Source organism: Xenopus tropicalis, chromosome 6 (assembly GCF_000004195.4).
Source record: "Xenopus tropicalis strain Nigerian chromosome 6, UCB_Xtro_10.0, whole genome shotgun sequence".
NCBI lineage: Eukaryota > Metazoa > Chordata > Amphibia > Anura > Pipidae > Xenopus > Xenopus tropicalis.
Genome location: NC_030682.2, coordinates 64,006,520 through 64,031,751, shown reverse-complemented (window position 1 = coordinate 64,031,751; position 25,232 = coordinate 64,006,520). Strand labels below are relative to the sequence as shown.

The window sequence follows — 25,232 nt, the reverse complement described above, 5'->3', positions numbered from 1 at the left end:
ATGGTATCTAGGGGACCCCAAATGTTTCTTTGCACAGGTAAAAACTTTAGCCAAAAAGCCGACCTTTTCACTGTAATGCATCAGCCCAGGGACTTTGAAGAAAGAAGTGTCTTAACATTTGGCATCCCCCAGTGATTTTAACTTTTTCCTTCTCCTTTAATAAACAGCAGTTATATTTGCAAATAACCTTAAAACCATTAAATTACTTTAACGTATACTGAAAAGTTGAATTACTTTTTCTTTCATTAAGCTCAGAAATGTTCCTTTATAACAGAACCTAAAGAAAAAATGACACATTCAGTGTTATACATGTGGTCAATGTACATTTTATAAATCTGCAATATGCTGAGGTAAATCAGTGACTGTGAAATTGTCATACACTGAGTGTATAATTAGTAGTGCATCTGTTAGGTGTTGTTTGGAAAGTGTCACATTCAGCTTGAGAGAACTCATTGTACACTGTGAAAGAGAAACATCTTTAAATCATTTAAATCATCATGTTAAAGGGCACGTGTAATGGGTAATTTGTTTCCCCCATTTGAGCTAACAGAGCCTGTACTCTGGTTGGGGAAAACAATACTATTTTGCCACAAAATGATTTTATTCTAGTTTTCAACCCCCTCATGAATATTACTTTCCTTAAATGATTTTTAAGTTTTATTTGGAAGTTAGAACATTAGACAAGCCATTCCCAACAACTAATGGCCAGTGCTACTTAAAGGTACCCGTGGGCCTTGGGCAAATTTTTATTGGTGGACCCCCGCTGCACAGAGAAGTTCAATATAGCAAGGCAGGCAGTGAAGAGATGGTCTTCACTTACTAAGTAGACATAATGCCCATGTGTGCCACCCTGGACCAACAGCCCTGGGAGCAGACAAATTACAAAATGGTAATGCCATGTGAAAAAGACAAAGAATTAAAATAACCACACTGTTAAACTCTTCTAGTTGATTGAAATGAAGGGGTCTGTCATTTCTGCTGGATGCTTCTGATATTGAGATTGCATTTCTCTTATGATTTTTAACTCCAACATCTAATTCTTTTTTATAATCTATCGTCTGCCCTTTAGACTTTGGTTATACCATGGCCTCTGCTAGGCGCTTTTCCTATTTCAGAAAACTTTTTAAACCTTTTATTCAACTGTGTAATGTCAAAAATAGAAGTTTTCTGGATTTTTTTCATTTTTTTAAGAAACCAAATATAAAGACAGACACATTAGAAGAAGACTAAACAAGTCCTTAAGCACCTGCATAACAGAGGAAGAGAGAAACAAGGTCTCCATTCCCTGCAAAGCAGAGCAAAAAAGAAGCAAAGACTTTGGTGCCTGTGCAAGTGAGGAACAGGTAAGTGAGCTCTCTACCCTCTGCTTAATAGAGGAAAGCACCAATAAGGCAGCAAATGTGGAACCTGAAGAAAAAACAGAATCCTTTAGCAAAGAAGAAAAGGAAAATAATCTCTCAGCCAACAGCCTAAAGGAAGAGAGACCTAAGACATGCAATAAAAAGCAAGACAATTATTCCACCACTTGCAAAAAGGAGGAACAGAAAACTGAACCTGATTCCGATTCTTGCAAAATAGAGGAACATAAAAGCAAAAAGCACAAAAAGACCAAAAAGGTGGCAAGAAAAGAGAAGAAAAATAAAAAACAGACCATGAATGTGGAATTAGAAGAAAACCCCTCCACTATCTGCCTAAAGCAGGAAAATAGCAAAAAGATGGCCAGAAAAAGAAAGAAAAGCTAAGAAAGCCTTATCAAGGCAGAAATAGAGGAAAAAACACAAAGTGACTTTGAGGGCTTATACACACCCCTATATTTGGAGGCGTGGTAGCAAAGGAGTCTGATGCACGGGTTACTATCCTGGTGAGTGCTCCCCTTATTCTTTTGTACACACCCCTATATGCCTGAATAAATGAGCCATCTAGCCATGGAAAACAGAACCGGATTCCACTCCTTGGGTAAAAAATGAAAATAACATCCTGCCTTTCACTGAATGCTTTCATTAGAGAAGGGGCAAAAAAGAGTCAAGGAAGTAAAAGTAAAAGTATAACAGTAAAAACGTAAAAAAGTAAAAACTTAAAAGTATAACAGACAGGGTATCAAGAGAGAATGAATTTTCTGATGATTCTTGTGTGTATATTGGAGTTCCAGGCCAACCCTTCCCTGATGGGACTATTGCCTGGATCCCTGAACTTAGCCTGATGCAGCAGCTTAAAATGGCCCTGCGAGGTAGGGAATGTCTGGATGAAAATAATCTGCAATGTAATGAATGGTTGCATGACAGAATCAGCATCAGAATCTACACAAGCTGCTTTCAAAAACATGTGTACTCTCCCAAAAAATGGAGAAAATTTAAGCTTCTTCTACTAATTTCAAAAATGAAGGCAATGCCATGGGAAAGGCCAACCAATTGATATATTCTCCCAGCGATGCTTATACTGGCATACTAAAGAAATGATGGGAGGGAGATGAGATGTAAGTATTCCAGTGAGAGGAAGAAGGCTTAAGGATAAACTGATGGGAAGGAGAGGAGGCAGTAATATAAAGGCTGGTGAACAGACTGACTTTCCTAAAAGTTTTTGTCAGTGTTAAGAATATTCAATTTACTATGGGAACACTGATTGAAAGCATGCTTTTGAAACTATGAGCAGGCCAGAAGAATCATGTAAAGAAAAAAGGTCTAGAACCCTTGACCTGTCACAACCTCTACTGGTTCCATACACGGTAAAGGCATGTGTTAAAAATGAATATATTCTCTCCATGAAAATATGAACCGAACATCATGGACATCGGTGAAGGAATCAATAAGAAGTTATTATAATCTTAAAACTAAAAATAAACAGTTTTTAATTAAGAATACATTAGAAAACTTTCTCTCATTCATTATACCTACATAATAGTAGGTCATAGTCTGAATCAAGAGTGCCTAATGATTTTTGACTTTGCTCTTTGTACCTTTGCTGTGGATTCACCTTGTACCTAATCATTGTACCTAATGATTTTTGCATTTGCCCTTTGCTGTGGATTCACCTTTGTTAGAGAATACAGCTATAAACACAGGGGTACTGATGAGATTAAGAGGGACCATGACACACATGTTACATAAGGGATGTGCAAAGTTTTGCCTCTGACAGCAGTACGCCTAAAAGAGTTGGGGGAAAGGTATATTATTTCTCAAAGAAATAGTGATTTGCTATTGGTTTTTGCACTTTGTACCTAGTTTCCCAATTAAGTTTGCTAATATATATATATATATATATATATGTGTGTGCGTCACACATAGAAAGGATTCTATCAAAAACCAGTTGCCAGCAGTGGTCTTGTCCTGTTTGTGACGCAGATTATAGCTGTTTTTATAATTGAGTGGTCTGTCACAGATCCTGTTTGAAACCCATTATCTTGCTTTACAGCTAATATTCTAGCTTTCTTTATTAGGGCAATGATGTGTGTCAAGTAATGTCATGTATTTTGTTACCTGAGCAATTTCCAGTTTGTTGGCAGTTTACAGCATGGGACTGGCTTCCTGGGGTACTGCGATTTTTTTCAGTGGGCCCTGTTCTCGGGGGCCTCTTTGCCCTTTCTGGAGCACAAAGCATTCCTCAACTCTTTCCGAACATTTTGAAGTTCTGCTTGTGTTTTCATTAATTCATAGCATTGAGAAAGTTGTGAGTTAGCACTCTGTGATGGGGTCAGGGGGCAGATGCCACTTTTATTGCCACAGATAAACAGGAGAATGCAGGGTATCTGTTACGTATACTGGCAGGTAAAGTTTCATAGGAAGATATTGCACAGTGTGAATATGAGAGACATAGAGAATAGATTACCTAAAACAAACATATAATCTGGCCTGTAAGCATACCTCCCAACATTTGAAAAAAGTTAACAGGGACAAAAAGAAATGCTGCAGGTAGCATGGCGAAATTTTTTGACCATGCCCATTTTTGCAACCACACCCCATAAATACCACTCCAATATTTACAATATTTGGCAGGTTATTTAAAAATTGAACACATTGCTGGGAGTTTTGGGGTCTTGTTTAATGTGTTATTTCAGTTTTGCTAAAAAAGATGAAATTGCCCTTTAAGCTGCAAGTCTTAGTTTCCCCACCTGTTTAGCTTATTAGTTATAATTGTATCGAAGTGCAGGTGTAGCTTGTTAACCTTTCTGGGCTCTCTGCCAAAAGCTACTTTTTAAATTAAGTTTGATCAAAGGGAAATGAGAAAGAAAGAATTCGGGACTGCGGGCTGTGACTGTTCGCCGATAATCGAGACAATTGGGAGGTATGCTGTAAGCAGCACTGTCCTGCACACTGCTGTCTGTCTGTGGTATCCTCTGCTGTGTGTCTGTATCCACTGTATTACTCTGTGATCAAAGAATGGTAGCTATAATGCAACAAACAAAAAGCACAGCAGAGTACAGATGCCCACACAGCATTAGTTCTGATTGTGTCTTTTTAGAAGTTGCCATACTGGTTGCTGTGATTTAAAAAATGTTTTCCATAGACTACACAGAACTGGAATTTAGAGGGCTATTTTGAAAAATAGTACCTTCTCAACTATATTATTCAGTTAAACTGGAACACTGAATCTCTCATGGGGATACCAGTTTTTCTTATCTAGAAGAACTGTTTAATGGCTCAGGTTCTCTGGGGGGCCTTGATGACCCAGTCACAGTTAAGGGCAGTGACACACGGGGAGATAAGTTGTGCTGCAATAAATCTCCGTTGTCTCGGAGACTAATCTCCCCGCAATGCCATCCCACCGGCTAGAATGTAAATCGCTGGTGGGATGGCATACGCGGTGCTGCGATTTGCCGAAGTTGACGAAGTTTCCTCTCAAGGCAACTTCGGCGACTTTGGCAAATCATGGCGCCACGTATGCCATCCCACCAGCGATTTACATTCTAGCCGGTGGGGTGGCATTGCGGGGAGATTAGTTGTCCGCGACAACAGAGATTTGTCGCAGCGCGACTAATCTCCCAGTGTGTCACGGCCCTAAGATTGTGAGAATGATCCCTGTTTGACAATATTCCAATTTATTGACATTACCTTGCCTTGGTAATAAAGGTTGATTTAGTGTTGTTTAGTTGTGAAAGTCAAATGCATGAAGGTTTCTCATTGGAGGATTCTTCTGGTCCTTAACCATAATAATCCAGTCCTGGTTTTATTAGGCCTGAATTCCTCTTCGCACTAAATGATAGCATGAAATAAGGTGTCAGAAATGCCTGGAGTGGATCATAATCTCCCTCGTGACATAGGGGTTGGTTGAAAGCTCTGTCAGCTCTTATTGTTGTGCAACTGTGCAATTAATTTCTATGGTTTCTGTAATACAGCTAATACCATCATGGTTTAACCCTTGATAAGATGCTGGAAAATTCTAGGAGTTGTAGTCCAACACTACTTAGGTGGAGCAACAGAATTATGTCCCTTTTCCTGTCTGTTGCCAGGAATGTTTCTCTGCAGTGTTCAGCTATGCAATGCACTTTTCACATTGATTAAATTACCTCTACTGTCTACAAAACAAATGCAGTAGGAAATGTAGGGGGTCTTGAATTTCCTTTCCAGAAACCTATAAGAAGTCATTTAAGAGCAGGATGGCAGTATGAAAAGTGCAAGAAAATGGGTGCAAGCCACCATGCTTTTGCACTTTGCACACTGTATTCCTGCTGTTCTGCAGCACAGAGGCATATGGGAGTGCTGTATTTATGAGGGGCAGGATGTGGGAGGCACTTAGGGAACCCCTCTCTCATCTCTTAACCTTCCCCCTAACTTGCATGTCATTCAGAAACTCAAGCTAGAGAGTGGTGGCAGATGGAGCCCTGTACTTACCACCTGCATCGTGCCCCTTAGTGCTCTTGCCCTTTTATCAGGGTCTTTTCAAATGACCCTTATATTGTTGCTCTGAACATACTAAATCATTTTAGTGGCGGTAATCATCGGTGTTGGGAGCAGTGGCAGTCATCCTGGGAGGGCGATGGGGGCATTGCACAGAGCTGCTGAGATTGGTTAGGGTTGTGGGACGTTAGCTCAGGTTTTCCAGTGGGCATCAGCTCCCAAAACCTGACACTGATTTTATCAAGCGTGTTTTAATGCTGGGGACTAGAATTCCACAGAAATTTACAATGCACATTCCTCCAGGTTTTACTAGCAATTTATTCTTTGCCAGCTACCTGTAAGAGTCTTTTCTAGAAACAAATTTATGATCACATATACATATATAAATCCAACAAACTAATGAGGCAGAAAACAATATAGAACCATGTAAACAATTGAAAAAATTTAATTTTTTTTTATAAAAGTGGGGTAATAATAAGATGATCTATATGACCAGGTTACTTTGGTATAGGAAATGGCAGTTCGAGCACTGCAATTTTTCACTTGTGCACAGTGGCAGTCAAAACACCACCCTATGCCATAGGCAAATACTGAACCTTCCTGTTTGCACAAATGTTATCATGTACAGATGGAAATCTGAATTTGAATCTGAATTTGTCATGAACTGTACTTTTCTATAATTACCGCCTGCCCCAAGTAGGTGTTAATTTTCGCACAGACTAATGCGATATTTAGCACGTTTAAGTGTAAAATGCGGTAAAATTAATGCATTCGGTTGCGCACTATTTAACGCACGTGATATGCGACTTAACGATAATACTTAAGTGAATCACACGTTTTTTCGCATCTAAAAAAGCAAGCAATAACGCTTGTCGCACTTTAGTGAATCAACCCTAATGATACACTGGCTGCTATTAACTACTGATAGTGATGGTATGTGGGGCAGCTACAGTATTTGTACAGTAAGTAAGTAGATGTTTTTAACTGCTGTATCCTGCTCCCGGATGGGCCATCCTTAGCAAAATAAAGCTACTAAGGAGCATATTTATGAAAGGAGGATAAAATAAATGCTGTAAATATAAATCTCTGTTCTATAAAAAAACTCTGTTCTCCTTACATGCAAGGTAATTCACTACTAAGGGCTAACAGGCATATTTGCCTGACCTCAAGGTAAGGTCAGGCTAATGCTTAAAAGTCCACCATTGTTTTGTACCACTTTAGACCTGGCTTAACCGGATTAAGTTAGTTGGACTGTCGGGTGACAAAGAATTTCTGGCATGAAAAGTCTTATGCCAAATGTCATGCCTCGTAAGGCAAGGTACAATTCAGGAAATGAAAAAACACATTTATATACACACAAGTACAATGTAGCATTTAGTGAAATATAAAGTGAACTTGGGACAAAATATTATTATTATTATTATTATTTTGTTATTACAATAGTAACGTGTATCTATAAAGTTCCAACACAGTTGCAATACAGTGCTGTACAATAACTGGGAGAATAAACGGAACAAACAGATTACATTAAAATATGGTTACTAGAGCTAGAGACTAATATATTACCACATTCGCGAAATGCCGGTGTTGCGCAACCATTTTGTTGTGTACGCCTATTTTGACGCAACCGTGCCTATTTGGAAGTGAGCATAAATTCTTTTGCAGCTAATTTTCCTTGGAGTTTCACAAAACAATTCACCAATGGCAAAATGTGGAAATTCGCTGCTAATACATGCCTGATAAAAAAATTCGCTCATCACTAATTACAAACCCATGGCTTTAGAGAAATGACATGTGGAGTGTTGGAATACTGCTAGAGGAGAATGGGAAACATGCAACCCAGTGAGAAGAAAGTGCTTGCTAAGATTTATAGTTTGTTTTTTAGATATCTTGTGTCCTTGCCCAGCAAATGACCCCAGTTGTAATTACAGTGTTCTCACCTGTTCATTTAAAGGGATACTGTCATCTGTGCTTACTTGTGCCTGAAAACACTGTGTATTCTTGTGTAAACTTATGTGTTAGAAAACAACACATTTTTCTTTTCTGCTGGGAAGGTTTTTAGTTTTTTGCATGCATGGAAAAACTAATTTCCTGGAATTCATGTGAATGTATTTCCTTTTCTTGCAAACAGTATAAAAAACCCCTTTTTCTCATGGCAGTGATTCTAGATGTACGTTACAGCTAATTTATTTCTCTATGGGGGAAACACCGATGCTGTGCCATGTCTATGATCTACCTGTCACTGCATACATTTTTGGGTTGCTTTGTGCTTGTACCAGTGTTGGCAGGAGATATTTTCCTCTTTATGGTTTTCCTAGCAACTGCCTGACAAGTGCTGGCACATTGATAGATTATTTCAGTGTAAGGGTCTAGAGCAGTGATCCCCAACCAGTGGCTCGTGAGCAACATATTGCTTTCCAACCCCTGGGATTTTGCTCCCAGTGACCTCAAAGCAGGTGCTAATTTTTTGAATTTCTGGTTAGGAGGCAAGCTTCGATTACATGAAAACCTAATGCAATTGCCAAACAGAGCATTCTGTAGGCTTCCAGTCAACATAGGGACTATCAAATAGCCAATTATAGCTCTTATTGGCACCTCCAGGAACTTTTATCATGTTTGTGTTGCTCTCCAAAATGTTTTCCATTTGAATGTGGTTTAAGGGTATAAAAGGTTGGGGATCCCTGATCTGGAGGATGGTTTAGGGCATTTTGAAAAGCATCCTGTCCATATACACCATAAATGGTGGTATTCTGGACTGATTCTGATTGAATTTTGGACTAATAAGCCATGGGGTACTAATATGCAACGGGGACAATTTTATCACCCATGCCTTTTAATTAGGGATGTACCGAATCCAGGATTCGGTTCGGGATTTTGCCTTTTTTGGCAGGGTTTGGATTCGGCCGAATCCACAGTCCTGGCTAAACCAAATCTAAATCCTAATTAGCATATGCACAATATTATTATTAAAAACCTGAAAAGTCCCGACCAGCCCTTGATGGATCTCTGCTAATATGGGCGGCTTACTGCTCCAAAATGCCTTTCCATCTTCAACAATAGGAGTTGCCGGTGGAAAACCCTTTGCATCGCTTCCATATTACGAAGTCGTGCAAGGTTTCCTCCTGCAGCAACTTTGCTTGACTTTAGAAAACCGAAGTGATGCAAAGAGCTTTCCACCGGAGACTCATATTATTGTTGGTGGAAAGCCATTTCGGAGCAGTTAGTTGCCCGCGCTATGGACTATTGCTGACCAAACGAGCTGATCTCGTAGTGCATGGGCACCTAAAGCTCTATGGGACATAAGCCTTAAACTTCAGGCTTGCAACATTGTTTCAGGTATAAGTTTCAGGAATGCAGAGAAAGTAAACATCCAAACAGAAAAAAGTGTTTTGGATAGAGGACCCCTTTAGGTTTTATCATCTTAAATTTGTGATGTTTTTTTTTTTAATTATGTGCTGCAACAACACAGTAAAACATCTATCTGAGGTTATGACTTTTGTCCTAATTTTTTTTGCTAAATCAGCAGGAATGTGCATAACTTGTGACCTTACAGAGACAATGACATCTCCATAGCCCTTCTGTTCAGCAAAGAGATATGTTTGGGATTTTGCAATCTAGTCCCTTGACCATCCACGTTCCTTTTTTTTTATTACCAAATGTCTGTCTGGATTATTGCCCACAGCAGTTTACAGGAGTTCAACATTTTAAGTGTGTACAGAGGTTATTACAGGGCATCTGTTTTTATCTTGAACACCAGCAGTGCTGAGAAGGGTGAGTGCTACAAATACCTTCTGTTTTTTTAGGTCTGTGTTTACAGTTTTCCCGTGTTTGTTTTTTGGGGGGGAAAATATAATTTATCCTTCTTCTACTGTTTGTTGTATTAGGATGTTATTTGGCATGGAGTAATAAAGCTGTTATAATGGAAAGTTAAATATATATATATATGTATGTATGTATGTATGTATATCTTTATTTTTAAAGCGCTACTTATGTACGCAGAGCTGTACAGTAGAATACATTAATACAAACCGGGGATTATTAATATAATAATAGATAAATACACAGTATAACAATAAATACAAATAAATAAATAAAGATACAGTTGCAATAGAGTCAAAGACACAAGAGGATGGAGGTCCCTGCCCCATAGAGCTTACAATCTAGATATATATGGGATTTTCCAGATAAAGGATCTTTCTGTTAGTTGGATCTCAATACCTTAAGTCTACTAAAAATCATGTAAATATTAATAAAACCAAATAGGATTGTTTTGCTTCCCATAAGGATTAATTATTTCTTAGTCAGGATCATGTACAAGAACTATTTTTTTATTACAGAGAAAAAGGAAATTATTTTTAACATTTTAATTATTTGATTAAAGTGGAGTTAGTGGAAAATGGCCCTCTTATAATTCAGAAATATAAGTCATATTCATAATATATTCAAATCTAATTATTACATAATTAGAATTACATTGCTTTAATTAAGAACATTAGTTTATTTGCCAATGTTTGAAAGTAATTTTTTCCCTGGGGTCCAGTTCATGTCATGAAACTTTTTTTAAGATCTCTGGGTCCAACAAAATAGTTTTTTTAAGGTCCCCCATCCCCCAGGCCTTTCTGCAGATATTTTTGCTCAAATACATAAAAAAGCCATCAGTCATCACTCCTCCCCCACTGGGCATTCTATACTGCTATATTGTAGATTTTGCTAGGTTTTCTCTATTGTTAAGCCCCTGCCTGGAATTTAGGAACATGAGCTGCTATGTTTTAGAACTAAAACTATAATCTGTGCTATATTTATTTTAAAGTGGTGGTGTTAGGAGGACTTTTTACTGGATAAAGACTTAGGGGCAGATTTATCAAAATGTGAGTTTAGAGCTTAATACATAAAAACTCACCCATGTTCTATTCATTCCTATAGGATTTTCAGAAGCCTATTTATGAAAAAGTGAGTTTTAACTTTCACCCATTGATAAATACACTTCTAAAAATCCCATAGGAATGAATAGAACATTGGTGAGTTTTTATGTATTAATCTCTAAACTCACATTTTGATAAATCTGCCCCCTAGGAAGCAGTACAAGGTGCTGTTTTCCTTCAGAACTCAAGAACTCCAACACCAACCTATAACGAACACAAACAACTTTCCTTGACCCCCACTGGGACATCTCTACTCTTCCATGGGACATAAAATATCACTGGCGGTCATTGACACTACTCAATTTCCTTTATTAAGATGCAGTGTAACCCATGTCACCAATACTGTTATTAATCAATGTGTAGAAATAAAATTGATAAGTAAAGAGATTTAAAAAAATCTTTTTTACAGTTCTAATATTTTGTTATAAATTCATATTTGAAAGTTACTTAGAATTATTTTGTGGGCTGCAATATTGTGGCACTGAGCACAGTGCCATAGATTTCACTCATTATGCACATGTGTGCGTGGCGTCACACAATAATTTAAGCAAAAGTATAATGTTACATTAGCAACATCATTTGCTGCTAATCTCAAAAGTTCTGAGATAAAATCCATGCAATGACAGTCATAACAAAGCTTTTACTAAGAGTCAGTGTAGCAGCATGGTGAAATCCTTTTTCTTGTATGTGACAATACAGATGATTCTTGTCATTATTTTCTCTTCTACTGCCTAGAATTTTCTGCTGTTCATCCATGTCCTTGCCACCAGTTTATTGTGCTTTGGGAACAGCTCTGTGCTAGGCAACATGCTTTTCCCATAGTATGTGGAAACGTAGGGTACTGTGTCATTGGTAGGCTGTCACTCCCCTCTACCTAAGGGTTAAATCGTAATTAAACAAATAATAAGACAAATAAAAATTACATGTACAACAGTGAGGTACTTGCTTGTGATGCCTGTTTGCTTGCTTGAGGTTTGTTTTATCTAAAGTTTGCATTTTAAAATGCTTTGAGATGTTTTATCTAGACTGGAAGCTGTGTTAACGCTGTTTAATATATAAAAGCACTTATGTTCTGTTCTGGACCCTGATATTTAGGTTTATTATTTCAATCAATTGTTGCCATATAAAGAGAAAATACACAAATTAATTTTTATCTCTCATTATTGATTCGCAAATGTAAAGGTCCCCATACACTATAAGATCCGCTCGCTTGGCGATGTCACCAAGCGAGTGGATCTTTACCCGATATCCCTACCTACGGGTGGGTGATATCGGGTAGCAAGTTGCTTTAAAAAAAAAAAATCCGATCGTTTGGCCCTGGGGCCAAACGATCGGATTACATTTGCAGCCATGGGCAGTCAGTTCGGGGACCGCATCAACGAGCCGATGCGGTCCCCGATCCGACTGGATTTTCTAACCTGGTCGATCGATATCTGGCCAATTTCAGGCCAGATATCGGTCGGCCAGGCCGCTCATTTCTGCCCATACACGGGCCGATTAGCTGCCGAAACGATCCAAGGGACCGATATTGGCAGCTTCTATAGGCCCGTGTATGGGGGCCTTAAGTTCTCTGAAATATTTGCAGTGCAAGCTGCCATTAACCTTGAAGCATGTATTCATGTATTTCTATGATACTGCAGTACACAAACAAAATAAAATGTTTTTTTTACAAATTTTACTTTAATAATTGGATTCTTTATGTATGTTATGCATTGTAACTATTAATCCCTAAAAATCTATTTTTGAAAGTTGTTTTGTTTTTATTGTCATAACAGAGTCACAAGCAGATCAAATTTATTTTAATACTGTTCAACAGAAATAAATCCTTTCATGTCAAATTGAAAACAGATCACTGCAAAATTATTTAATTGAATTACAGTACAAAAACACAAAATAACTTCATAAGTATAAACCCTCTTCAAGTCAGTTACAGCTTTGAGCCTGTGTGGATAGGTCGCTGCAGTTTTCCCCATTCCTCTTTACTGCTACTGCAAGGGGATTGTGTATAAATAATTTTTTTTTAAGTCCGGCTACAAATTCTGTATTGAATTTAAGCTGTTCTTGTGTAGTTTTGTGTTTATGCTTGAGGTCATTGTTTTTCTTGAAGACATTCTTCTCCCAAGGCTTAGGTGTATTGCAGACTGCATCTGGCTCCATGATCGCACTGTATTTTTCTACATTCATTCTGCCTCCTACCCATACAAACCTTCCAAGCCTGCTGCAAGAAGTAACCCCACAGCATACGGTTGTCACTTCTTTCTAAGCAAACCAGTAGAACTTTGTGTTACTGGAGAACCAGCACAGCAGCCCCACTCCTCATAAAGCAGCAGTTGGCTTAATACAACCAAAACTGTAACTTATTAAATTACATCTCTATGTGCATAAATTTGTGACTAGCTAGTCTACATTAAATAATTACAAACAATATGGCCCAATAAATGTTCATCAAAGTTCATTAATCTGGCAGTAAATAATCTTTTTAAAAAGAATAAAAAAACAAAGATTGAAAAAAAAAAAATCAATAAGAAGGGAGGTATCCATACTGTATAGCCACTGTAAGAGCTTTAATATTGAAATCCCCTTAGTGATATATCTGATATTAACATATATAAGGTTTAATTATATCTTAGTTGGAATCAAGTACAAGGTACAGTTTTATTATTACAGAGAAAAAGGAAGCCATGTTTAAAAATGTGAATTATTTGATTACAATGGAGTCGATGGGAGATGGCCTTTCTGTAATTCAGAAGTTTCTGGATAATCGGTTTCCTGATAAGTGGTCCTATAGAGAAGCAGTGGTTTGTCAAGTTTTTAGTGTCATTATTGTATGCATTTTGCCTATAGATTTTTTAAAATTTTGACAAAAATGTGTTGTGCATTGTGTGCAACTTTTGACAATTGATGTACTCAACTAATTGTTATCTGCTCAACATTTGTTATCTGCCTAGACTGGCAAGTATTTTGAGAACAATTTGTTTGGGAACCTCCTATTTATAAAGAAGCTGTACACATATATTTTGACCAAATGTAAAATACTACTGTATTAGTGATCCACAGGTTTACTCAAAACCTGTGGGTCAGCACTTTCATAGTGACCAACTGCCGCAATTTGACACTAGCCCAGCGATGCCTTAACCTCTCCAATTTAAGCCGCAGAGATGCAGCATATAAATCTACATGGCTGCTGGATCAGGCACGAGTAAGGGTTGAGTATGGATTGAAATAGTTATGACCTACATCCCACTATACTGTAGTGCTTAGGAGTTTTCTTGACTTTTACTAGTCATCAAAGTTACAAAAAGAAAAGGGAAATTAGAAGCAGACAAATGTTTTCTTACTTACTAGCAAACAGTGTAATAATCATAAAGCAAAATGCTAAAGGGAATAGGTGTAGGAAAGTGTGTATTTTATTAGGCAGGAATGTTATAGACATTAGTGAATATAAAGTGCCCACTGAGTGTTTTGTTTGGTACTGCTCAATTTTAGCATACTAACAATTTCTAGAGTCTTTATTTTATAGAGACACAATCCTTTGCAGAGTAATGGTAATCCCTTGTTCATCACTTTTATTTTTTTTTTTAATTGAATAAATTACAGACGTAATTTGCTATGGGGTTATTTCATGTTCTATATCCATCATCCAATTGTGTATATAATAGTATAGAATCAGTTATTCGGAAACCCGTTATCTAGAAAGCTTTGAATTACAGGAAGGCCATGTCCAATAGATTGGATTTTTATTAAAGAAATTAATTTTTTATTGAATTTACCTTTCTTACTGTAAAAAAAAAAAAAAGCAGTACCTAGTACTTGATCCCAACTAAGATATAATTGATCCTTACTGGTGGCAAAATCCTATTATTTTTTAATTATTTTTAATAGACTTTATAGTCTAGTTTTTAAAGTATGAAGATTCAGATTACAAAAAGATTAATCATCTGGAAAACTCCAGATCCCAAGCATGCTGGAAAACAGGTCCCATACCTGTATATGTTTTTGCCACTTAGTTTCTATCTGCCTGAATTTTGCATTTTAGTTTCTGCTGTTTTAATGTGCACTGTACTAAGAGTTTATTGCAGTTCATTTTTCTCTTGCTATCATATGACTCCGTTTTCAGTTCTTTACCTGATGTACTTTCATTTTTACTGTTCACTTGAGCATACTTATATTTCTCTGTATTGCACAATTGTACAGTGGTTTACGATTACTTCCTTGCAGCTCTGGTAACCTGGGTTGAATTCTGATCAGGGAACTATGCTTTGGAGTTAATCATTGCTCCAGTCTCCCAGAGACCAAAAATATATTGGTGGTTTAACTGACTCCTGATTGCGTAAATGCTTTATCAATCTTTGACTTGAGTGCCATGATGCAGAATATGGTAGTATAAAGTCAGTGTGCCGTACAGGTCCAGAAAACCCCAGGTCCCATGCATTTCTAGATCTAAACCTGTATTGGCAGCCAATGTAACTAATGCATGCGCAGTAGTATAAAATGCAAAAGTCTTACTTTCCTGTACATGCAATTTGAATCTGCTAAGAAACGACTGGGAAAGCTTAAAGCATTGTGGCATGGTGCTGTGTTACTTTATTTCCGAGGCCAGTGCATACAGGCTGGCACTGTTCCTGTCAGTGGAGCTGCACAAAGTAGCGGATTCGCTGTGCAGTGTTAGGGGCACATTTACTAATCCACGAATCCGAATCACGAATGGGAAAAAATCGTATTGGAAACAAAAATTTCGGAAGATCGCAAATATCACGAAAATGCTTGCGAAAAAATCGTATTAGTCACGATAATATCGTATTGGCAATCCGAAAGTCCCGAAATTTTCGTACCGAACAATTGTAAACAGCGGTAAAACCTTTCCGATTTTTTCGTGCAAACGTCCGAAAAAGTCGTGCGCTGTCCGAAAAAGTCGTGCGGACGCCTGAAAAAAATCGGCGAAAATAAGCTCGGAGCGTTCGCATGAACGCTCGAGCGTTCGTGCTTTTGTAAATGTGCCCCTTAGTGTTCCCTAAATTTCCGTTATTTCAGGTTGGCTTCTCCCACACGCCTTATCATTGGAATGGGGATATAGGGATTTCCAGGAATTAAATAAACTTAATAGAACTGCTTATTTATGCAGTTGTTAGCCTCAAGTACAACATACTGTTTTATTATTACAGAGAAAACTTGTTTTTAAAAATTAGAAATATTTTCATAAAATGGACTCAATGGGAGATGGCCTTCGTAATACCAAACTTTTTGTGTTATAATACCTTACAATAAGCTATTTAGACGTGTGGCCTAAAGTCACTGTTTTGTTGCGGGCAGCCAGAAAAGCTAAAATTGGAAGCAACCCCCACATTTTGTTAATAGTCACCAATAGAAATGGAATGTAAACTTAATCAGAATGCTTGTCTGAGCACATTTAATATTTTTATTGGTTTCTATTGGTTTCTATTGGTTTCAAACATCTATTACCAGGCTTTCAGGTTAAAGGAATGAAAATAAATTTACATTTATATTTTGTTTGCAAGTGTTCAATTTAGATAGAGCAGTTTAGCTAACCATTAAGGGCTCTGGCACACGGGGAAGATTAGTCGCCCGCGACAAAACTCCCTGTTCGCGGGCGACTAATCTCCCCGAGTTGCCTACCCCTGCCATCCCACCGGCAAACATGTAAGTCGCCGGCGGGATGGCAGACGCGGCGGCGCGATTTCGCGCAAATCGCCGAAAAAGACTCGCAAGTCTTTTTCGGCGATTTACTGAAATCGCCCCACCGGGAGATTAGTCGCCCGCGAACAGGGAGTTTTGCCGCGGGCGACTAATCTCCCCGTGTGCCAGAGCCCTAAGAAAAATTTCCTCAGTCTCTGGATTTCTGCAGCCAATTCAGTTTTAGGTATCTTTGTAGTCTTCTTGTAAAATCATAGGTTTATGGGTCTGATTGACAATGAACAAGTTAATGAACAGTTAAATTCTGACTAATAAGGAAGCTTATGCTCCTTATTTGTCAGTATAAACTGTCAGTATCCTAAATATGGTAAACTAGGGGTAGGCTGAAGAGGCAGTTGACTGTGGTGCAGTGGTGGTGATTGGGGCATGTATGTACTACTTCTGCCTGTCTACCCCTAGTTTTGGGCTCCTAGTGGCAGTTTGCAAGCTGCACACATACTGCTTCTGTTCGGGGTGCACGTGTGTGCGTAGGCAGGGGGCCATTTTGGGAGTGGTGCTTGCCGTGGGCACCCTCTACTCAAGGCACTTTTCTTGACTGCTATTAATATGGAATGATCAATTTCTTTTTTGCATTTAATTTCCTAGTGATAATGATACATTTGACCACTTAAAAATGCTAAATAGTGAGGTAGGATACATGTATACATTTAGGGGCTGATTTACTAAGACACGATTTCGAATCCGAATTGGAAAAATTCCGATTGGAAAAGAACATTTTACGAAAGTTGTGCAAAGTCGCGCAAGTTTTAACGCTACGAAAAAATTGCGACTTTGGGCAACTTTCGTAAAGACGCCGAAAAACTCGCGTTTTTACGCAAAAATCGTAAAGACGCCGAAAAACTCGCGTTTTTACGCAAAAATCGTAAAGACGCCGAAAAAATCACAAAATTACCGATCATTACGAAAAAAACGCAATCGGACGCATTAGGCCCGTTCGTGGGTTAGTAAATGTGCCCCTTAGTCTTTTACTTACTTTCCTGAATATATAACATATAGAACATTTATTGCTACAGTACAGAATTTGTCTAAACACATACCCTTTTTTATTTGTAAAGCTTATTCTCAGGATTTGTTTGAACCCAAATAGGATAAGTGGTAATATTTCTGTGACAGCCTGAATAATGAATAATCCCTGATAATTCTTCTTCTTCCTCTGTTACTTCTGTTTTCTCCACTTTGCATCGTCATAATTGGAAGATCCTAATTGTACCCCTAAGTTATCTATTACTTTCAGTAACTACAGCTCGGACGAGTGTTTGACCACTGGACACATATGAGCAATTTAATATTAGATTTCAGCCATCTCTGTGTTGACAAAGATACTGTTATTACTTGTGAATATGTGTCCAGCGGTAGAATGCTTAGTGTGTATGTGCTTTGCCCCACACTTTTGGTCAGAAGTTACTTGACCAAAACCATGGTAGCTTCACCACTACATGGTTGACTTCTCCACCTGCTTAATGGAGGTAAAAGGAGAGTGAGTTTAATAAGACCTGGGTATGGTTAAAATATAATGTATAGAACATTTCCCCTTTAAGAACATAAATCCCCCCTATGTGTAGAAAAATGAATATGTCTTTACCACAGTACTTAAGCACTACTTTGTTTTTTTTCTTCAGCGTCAAGCTACTGGCTGTTCAGGAGCTGTCTGACAAAGATGCACTGGAAAAGGTAATTTTAGTCATTGTTTTTCTTTCATTAACATGCATTAAGTGTTATAGAGCAGTAATGGCTGGGAAAGTAGAAACCCCTAAGGCAGTTTATGCACAATGTTGCTTTCAGCATCTTGTTTCCATATGCAGAGGGTCACTTTTTTCTTTAGGTCTGAGGCGACTTTAAAGGTTTTTATTGATCCTGGTCATAGTATATCTAGTATTAGTAAATCTAGAGCAAGTGGACTTGTTGAGTAATCATTGAAAGGTGTGAGGGATACATAACCATCATGCCCAAAAGATGCCATACTAAAGGTATTATAGTACTGGAAGTGCACATCAGAACACTGCTAATTTGGCAGAGACTGGTGTTTTAGGTATTTATAGTGTCCTACATTAAAAAGAAAAAAATTGGCCCACAAATGTGTTTGTCAGTTCTTTTTGAATGTACACTGATGTTATCAGTGACATTTTCTATATAGTTTTTACAAAGGTTCTCTGCATCCTAGATAAGAACAATAGAAGACTGACTGTACCTTGCAAACAAACATATGTATATTATCCATTATACAAAGTACATTATTAAGCTCATTAATATTCCTAATTTTATGTCCAGTAATAACAAAAAATATTTTCATAGCAATGTCACTAGTGAATAAACATTAACCCATTTGCTAGTATGATAAATTTGTGATAAAAAAAAAAACTACAATAATTTTTGTAGTACTCATAGCATAAAATTTAAAGAACACATTTTTTGTGCATAAGTTATTATAAGTTTAGTTAGTTAACTTGTGGTCCCCCATGCACCAGCACTAGATGTGAAAGCAGGGGGTGGGAAGATGGAGGTATTGATAGATAGGGCCTAAAGCCATAGAACAAGGAGGGTTCACAGAGTCTACTTATCTTATCTGAAAGGGCATTTTCTTATCCCAGGCTATGCAAAACCTTTAGGACTCTGGTACACGGGGAGATTAGTCGCCCGCGACAAATCTCATTTGTCACGGGCGACTAATCTCCCCGAACTACCATCCCACCGGCGAACATGTAAGTCGCCGTTGGGATGGTACACGCTGTGCAGGCGATTTCGGCAAATTGCGCCGCCGCGTGTGCCATCCCACCGGCGACTTACATGTTCGCCAGTGGGATGGCAGGTGATGCCCACTCTGGGAGATTAGTTGCCCGCGAACAGGGAGTTTTGTCGCGGGCGACTAATCTCCCCGTGTGCCAGAGCCCTAAGGGTGAAGACACACTGGGCTATTAGTAGCAGCTACTTTTTCAAGGCTACTAAACTCCAGAAAATCCACTGCAATAGATAACAGTGAGAATTGCCTCTACTAAAGCACACATAGAGACAATTATCAGTAAATAATCAGCATTGTCTATTTTAGTAGCCACGACAAGTAGCTGCTACTAGTAGCTCCATGTGTCTTCACCCTTAGGTATCTTCTAGATATTTTCTTATAATAGTTCTAATGCTGGGGTGCCCTAAGTAAGCTGCAGTCAGAGTAAAAATGAGATGCCTGCAGTTAAAGGAAACACTGCCATCTACAGAATTTTTAACAGTAAGTGAACTGCACTATAAAAGAACAGCCATCACTGATGTCAGTTTTAACAAATAAATGCCTGCCCCTCAGTTCACTGAATGGCACAATAACATAGGTTTTTCTGGGTGGAGTGTTTGGACTTTGTCCTGTTACTGTATATGCCTAGCCACATTCTCAGAACTGTGTCCATTCAGTCTATGAGGCAATTTTAGAAAGGATTTATAGGCATTTTCAGTTGCTGGGTTAAAATTAATTTGAGTACAAAATCAGGGCTCATTAATATTTCATAACATAATGTATAAGACTTTTGGCATGCTTTTAGCAAATGTTTCCATATTGTATATTGTTGCAAAAATCACAACAGAAATGTTTGTCATTTAAACGTATATTACTGTAACCATTTTTAATTTATTCCCTCAATAAAGAAATTTTAAAGCAAGGACCTAAGGCATCACTTAGATGTAAGGAAGTTAGTAGTAATGAAAAGGAAAGCATTTAAAAACTGCAGGTCAGAGAAAAAAGACTTTCCTTTTAGAGAACATAAATATTGCAATACGTATTATAAGCAATCAAGAAGGCAAAAATAGATTATGATGAACTGATTGCTTTGTGTGCATTTTTTAATGTACAGTATATAAAACAGGAATTTGTGTTTGGGACTCACTCTGTAATGGCACAGGTACTTAGCTCAAACAAGATATTAGTGTCTCACATAGGATTTGGGGGCTTGTTTACTAAGATTGAAGATAAATATCACCAGTAATGTTGTCCATAGCAACCAATCAGATCTTTTCTTTCTAACTAAGTAGGTGACTGTTTAAATGTAATTGCTGATTGGTTCCTATTAACAACATCACCAGAGATATTTATCTTCCATGTAAGTATAGTACAGGTATGGGACCTGTTATCCAGAATGCTTAGGACCTGGGGTTTTCCGGATAAGGGATCTTTCCATAATTTGGATCTCCATAACGTAAGCCTGCTAAAAATTATTTAAATATGAAATAAACCTAATAGGCTTGTTTTGTCTCCAATAAGGATTAATTATATCCTAGTTGGCATCAAGTACAATGTTCTGTTATTATACAGAAAAAGGAAATCATTTTTATTAATAAAAATTAGAATGATTTGCTTATAATGGAGTCTGTGGCAGATGGCCTTTCCATAATTCGGAATTTTCTGGATAAGGGGTTTCCGGATTAGGGATCCCATACCTGTACTTAAAAGTTTGAGCAAAGAAAATGTGTGACCATGGCCTTAGGTCCAGAAGGAATATTCCTTTGAGTACTTAAGAAGCTGAGTTTTGGCCAGAGTTATTTTTTATTTTCTCACTCCCTCGAAAGTTTGTTAAGGAATCACATTCAAGATTATGCTCTGGGTTGTAATAAATGGGCAAAAGAAGCATTTGCTCATGGTCTAGCAAAAAGGGGGCCTGCCATCAGACTTTCATCTGCTAAAACTTGTGACTAAATTATTCAACCAGAAATCACAGACCACCTACTTTAAATCACTGTAACCGTACAACAAAATATTCATTTTGTGGATATGGCTTATCTGCTCCCATGGCTGTTGGGCCAGGACAGATTACAGACACTTCTACTATGGTAAGCATAGATAATTTCTTTACCAGCTGCATTATTATATTTGTTAGCCTGTTAGGTAGATCTTTGCCTGGGCCCACTGGTATCAGAAAGCTTTATGGCTTTATAAAGGACAGATTGCGTCAAACACATTTAATGTGATTTATGGGGAATAAATTGGAACAGTACTTACAGTGGGATTACAGTCGATGTTATCTACTTGATTCTTGCCAAAGCGTCATCCTTGCAGAGGTAGTATGTTAATGTTGATGCTGATAATGTTACACACCTGGTATTAAATATTATGTAAGCCACTAATGCCCTTAAAGGGCATGTCAACCCTAAAATAAAATTTAACTTAATTAAAAAATGTAATCCTAAGCAATACATTAATTAATTACATTCAATACATTAATACATTAATAAAATTAGAATAGGGAGTGATTTATCATCGCTATAATCGACAAGACTTGTAAGTTATATCCTTAGGGCTGCTATTTGCTTTAGGAAAATGTGATGGTGAATGGAGGGGATACATGCAGTATGGGCTGGGGAGTTGTGCCCAACTTATATACATGAAAGGAACATTTAGGGTTTGCATATCCTTTGAAAGCCTTTATTTGTCACTGTCAGGGCAGCTCATGCAACGTCTCGAGTGGGTTTTTCTAATCAGGTATTGTTTGCTCATATTGCAAAATATTTTTCTAATATGTTTCTTTATATTAGGAAATTGGTAATCTTTAATTTTTTTTAGGTATTATAAAAATTCAGGCACATCTAGGAAGCTTAGGTTGTGCTGAAATTAAAATTGTCTACTGATAAAAATAAAGTACAGAAAGTCTACTGCACAATGGGCCATTCTGTATTGTTAGTTATTTGTTGTTTGTAAGCTTTTACAAGCAGGTCCCCTTAATCTTACAGTATTATGCACTCATCTTAATTTATTTAAAGTCCCACTTGCTCTAAAATTATTTGAAAACAACTTGCAACATAATACACAATAGTGAAAATAAATTCAAATGTCAAAGGTGTCTCGTTTGGTTGGTCTGTGTTCTCCCTGGGCAGGTTTAACCATTTTTCTTTGGCCAACAGGCTCTGCTTTTGCCCACACAACTATAATAACATAATAGCTACAAAAGCCACGAAGACTGTACAGTGTGTTTGCTAACATGCACAGTCCTATCAGCTTCTGTAAGCTTCTGTTCCGCATTTCCATTTAGGCTGGAGTGGTGGGTAAACATTTAAACATTTATTTTTTCCCCACTGATAGCTCTATTCCCTTGCCCCCTGTTTTTTTGTATTTTGCTTGGGATAGCACTGTTGTTAATACACGCTCAGTTTTGGCTTTCTCCTCTTATTTCTACTTGTTTATCATGCTACAGCTTTGTTACAAAAACCCTTCTAAAGTGACCAGATTGTCTTACATTTATAATCTTGTATTTTTTTGTTTACAAATTTTTTTTACACAGGGACTATCAAATGAACAGTTCAATGAAAGTATTAGAACATCCAGCATCAATCATAAATTAACAATTAGTGGATTGTTGTTGCTGGGGTTTAGCTTGACAGCATCCACCAGAACCTATTGTTGTGTCTGGTAAAGGATTATATTTCTTAACTGAACTAAATTAAAACTAAAGATACTTTTGGCATGACGCCCAACAGATTATTTTGAGACAGGTGACCTAGTTATAGCACCTAGATCTAGATATAAGGTCTATATTTGCTGGCAGTGATACAAGTGAAAATTTAAGGGGGTTTAAACTAAACCACTCAAACATGTAATTCAGATTGCTCCTATATATTTTGACATAGTAGATGAGTTGAAAAAAAAAACAAACCATGTCTATCCAGTTCATCTTGAAACCTTCCTAATTGCTGGTTGATATAGAGGAAAATTAAAAAAGCCACTTCTGAAATCTCAATTTTGTCTCTGAGGGGAAACAATTCCTTCCAAGGGGTCAATAAGACCAGTCCCTGGATGAACTCAAACAGTCTCAAAGAGATTTCCACAACTTCACAGGTCCCACTGTCTCCTTTCTTAAGTAGGAACCTCCTTTTTTCTAATCTGAATGAATGCCCTTGTCTGCTGAAAGGACCTAATGATAAACAAAGCATCAGAGTTTATTGTTATTATATCCTTCCTAATTCATCCGTTCTACAACGTAAACAACCCCGACTTAGCCAACCTTTCTTAATGTTTTGTCTCTGCTTAAAATATAATTATAGGATGATAAAGGGCATGTTCCAATTGCCCCCACACATAGTCCTTCTCACATTAAAAGCTGTATTGATGTAAGTGCAAAGGTAATCTTTGTAGATCAACACACAACTAATTCTTAACTGTGCAAGCAACACAGTTTTAGTCACTTATTTTAAAGGGGAATTGTTCTGAAATTAAAACCTGACTTTATCTCCCACCTTTTCATGGTTCCCAAGGAGGGCTTATTCTAACCAGTGTTAGAACTCAAGAGGCTAGTATTGCTGACTTGCAGCACTGGGGTCGTGAGTTCTTTTCAAGCCAGGACACTATCTCCAAGCAGTATGTTCTCCCTGTGTGTGCGTGGGTTTCCACACTCCCAAAACATAAAGGCAGATTAAGGATAAGGATGATAAGGATCTTAGTCTGTAAACTCCAATGGGGTAGGGAGTGAAGTGAATGATGTATAATCTCTGTAAAGCATTTGGGGCTTTATAAATACAGGTATGGGACCTGTTATCCAGAATGCTCAGGACCTGGGGTTTTCCGGATATTTCCATAATTTGAATATCCATAACTTAAGTCTGCTAAAATTCATTTAAATATTGAATAAACCCAATAGGCAATAGTTTTGCCTCCAATAAGGATTAATTATATCTTAGTTGCGATCAAGTACTAGATACTGTATTATTATTACAGAGAAAAATGAAATCATTATTAAAAATAAGAATTATTTGCTTATAATGGCGTCTATGGGAGATGGCCTTTCTGTAATTCGGAACTTTCTGGATAACAGGTTTCCTGATAAGGGATTCCATACCTGTACCATAAATAAAGAAAATAAATAATAATTCTGGCATTTCAGGCCAATGGAACACACCATTTTCCACTCTTGAAGGAAAAGCAGATCCATCTTGCACCACCCCCTGTAGTGTAAAGAATGAATATGATCCACCTCTTAATGCACACATGTGGCTGATTTTGGTCAGAAAATTCAAGTATTTTCTGCTGGAAATCCTTCCTGTTTACAGACTAGCAGATCTCATTAATTCCTGTCACTAAACTCAAGATAGGTGCAGGATGGATCTGCCAAATATGTCAGCAAAGAAAATGTAGTGTGTGCCATTAGCCTAAAGTTTGATATCTAAATTGGTATTTAATTAGAAATAATAATAGATAAATCATGTAGAAAAATGTTATTCGGCTTTTTACTTCTATAGATTTTCCTATCCTAGCAAAGCAGCAGTACAATATGAATAACACAATGAATCCCCCACTGAGGAAAACTGATAGGAAAAAACATTCCCATGGGTAAAATTAATGGTTTACATAGCTTTAGGTGTGTATTGTTGGCAATATTTTCTTGTTGGCTAATCCAAAGCATTTCATAAGTAGGACCAAACCCAGCAAGAGAATTCAGGTTCTGTTAAGGTCTTCCTGGCCCTAAGGAAAAGTTATAAAGTAGTTTCGTTCTTAAGGCTGAATAGAAATGTTGTCCTTGGAATTAAGGTTTTCTGGGCTGTGTTCCTGAAACTTAATTTAGTAACTGGAAAATGTGCTTTCCCAGATGCTGGCCTTGATTAAAAGTCATTAAAATCAGCAGTCATTCTTTCAAAAGTTTCCTGCAAAAGGAGGTTTGAGAAGTAAGATTGTAAGAAAACAACTCAAATGGTTGCATCCACTAGGGAGATTTGTAATATTTGGCCATTTTAATAGATGTTTATGGCTGACAACACTCTTGACTTTTCAGGCCATGTAGTTAGGTCAAGGTCAAGGTAAAGGTGAAGC

The 25,232-nt window shown here is 37.6% G+C and overlaps 1 protein-coding gene across 2 annotated transcripts in view; it reads left to right on the top strand.

Annotated features, from left to right (window-relative positions):
* The window catches only part of eepd1 (endonuclease/exonuclease/phosphatase family domain containing 1), a 56,298-nt gene that overhangs the window by 12,773 nt on the left and 18,293 nt on the right, over positions 1 to 25,232 (top strand). For both annotated transcript variants that reach the window (XM_012964232.3, NM_001113109.1), the window contains 1 exon segment: positions 18,085 to 18,136. In XM_012964232.3, the coding sequence (XP_012819686.1) occupies positions 18,085 to 18,136 (52 nt within the window).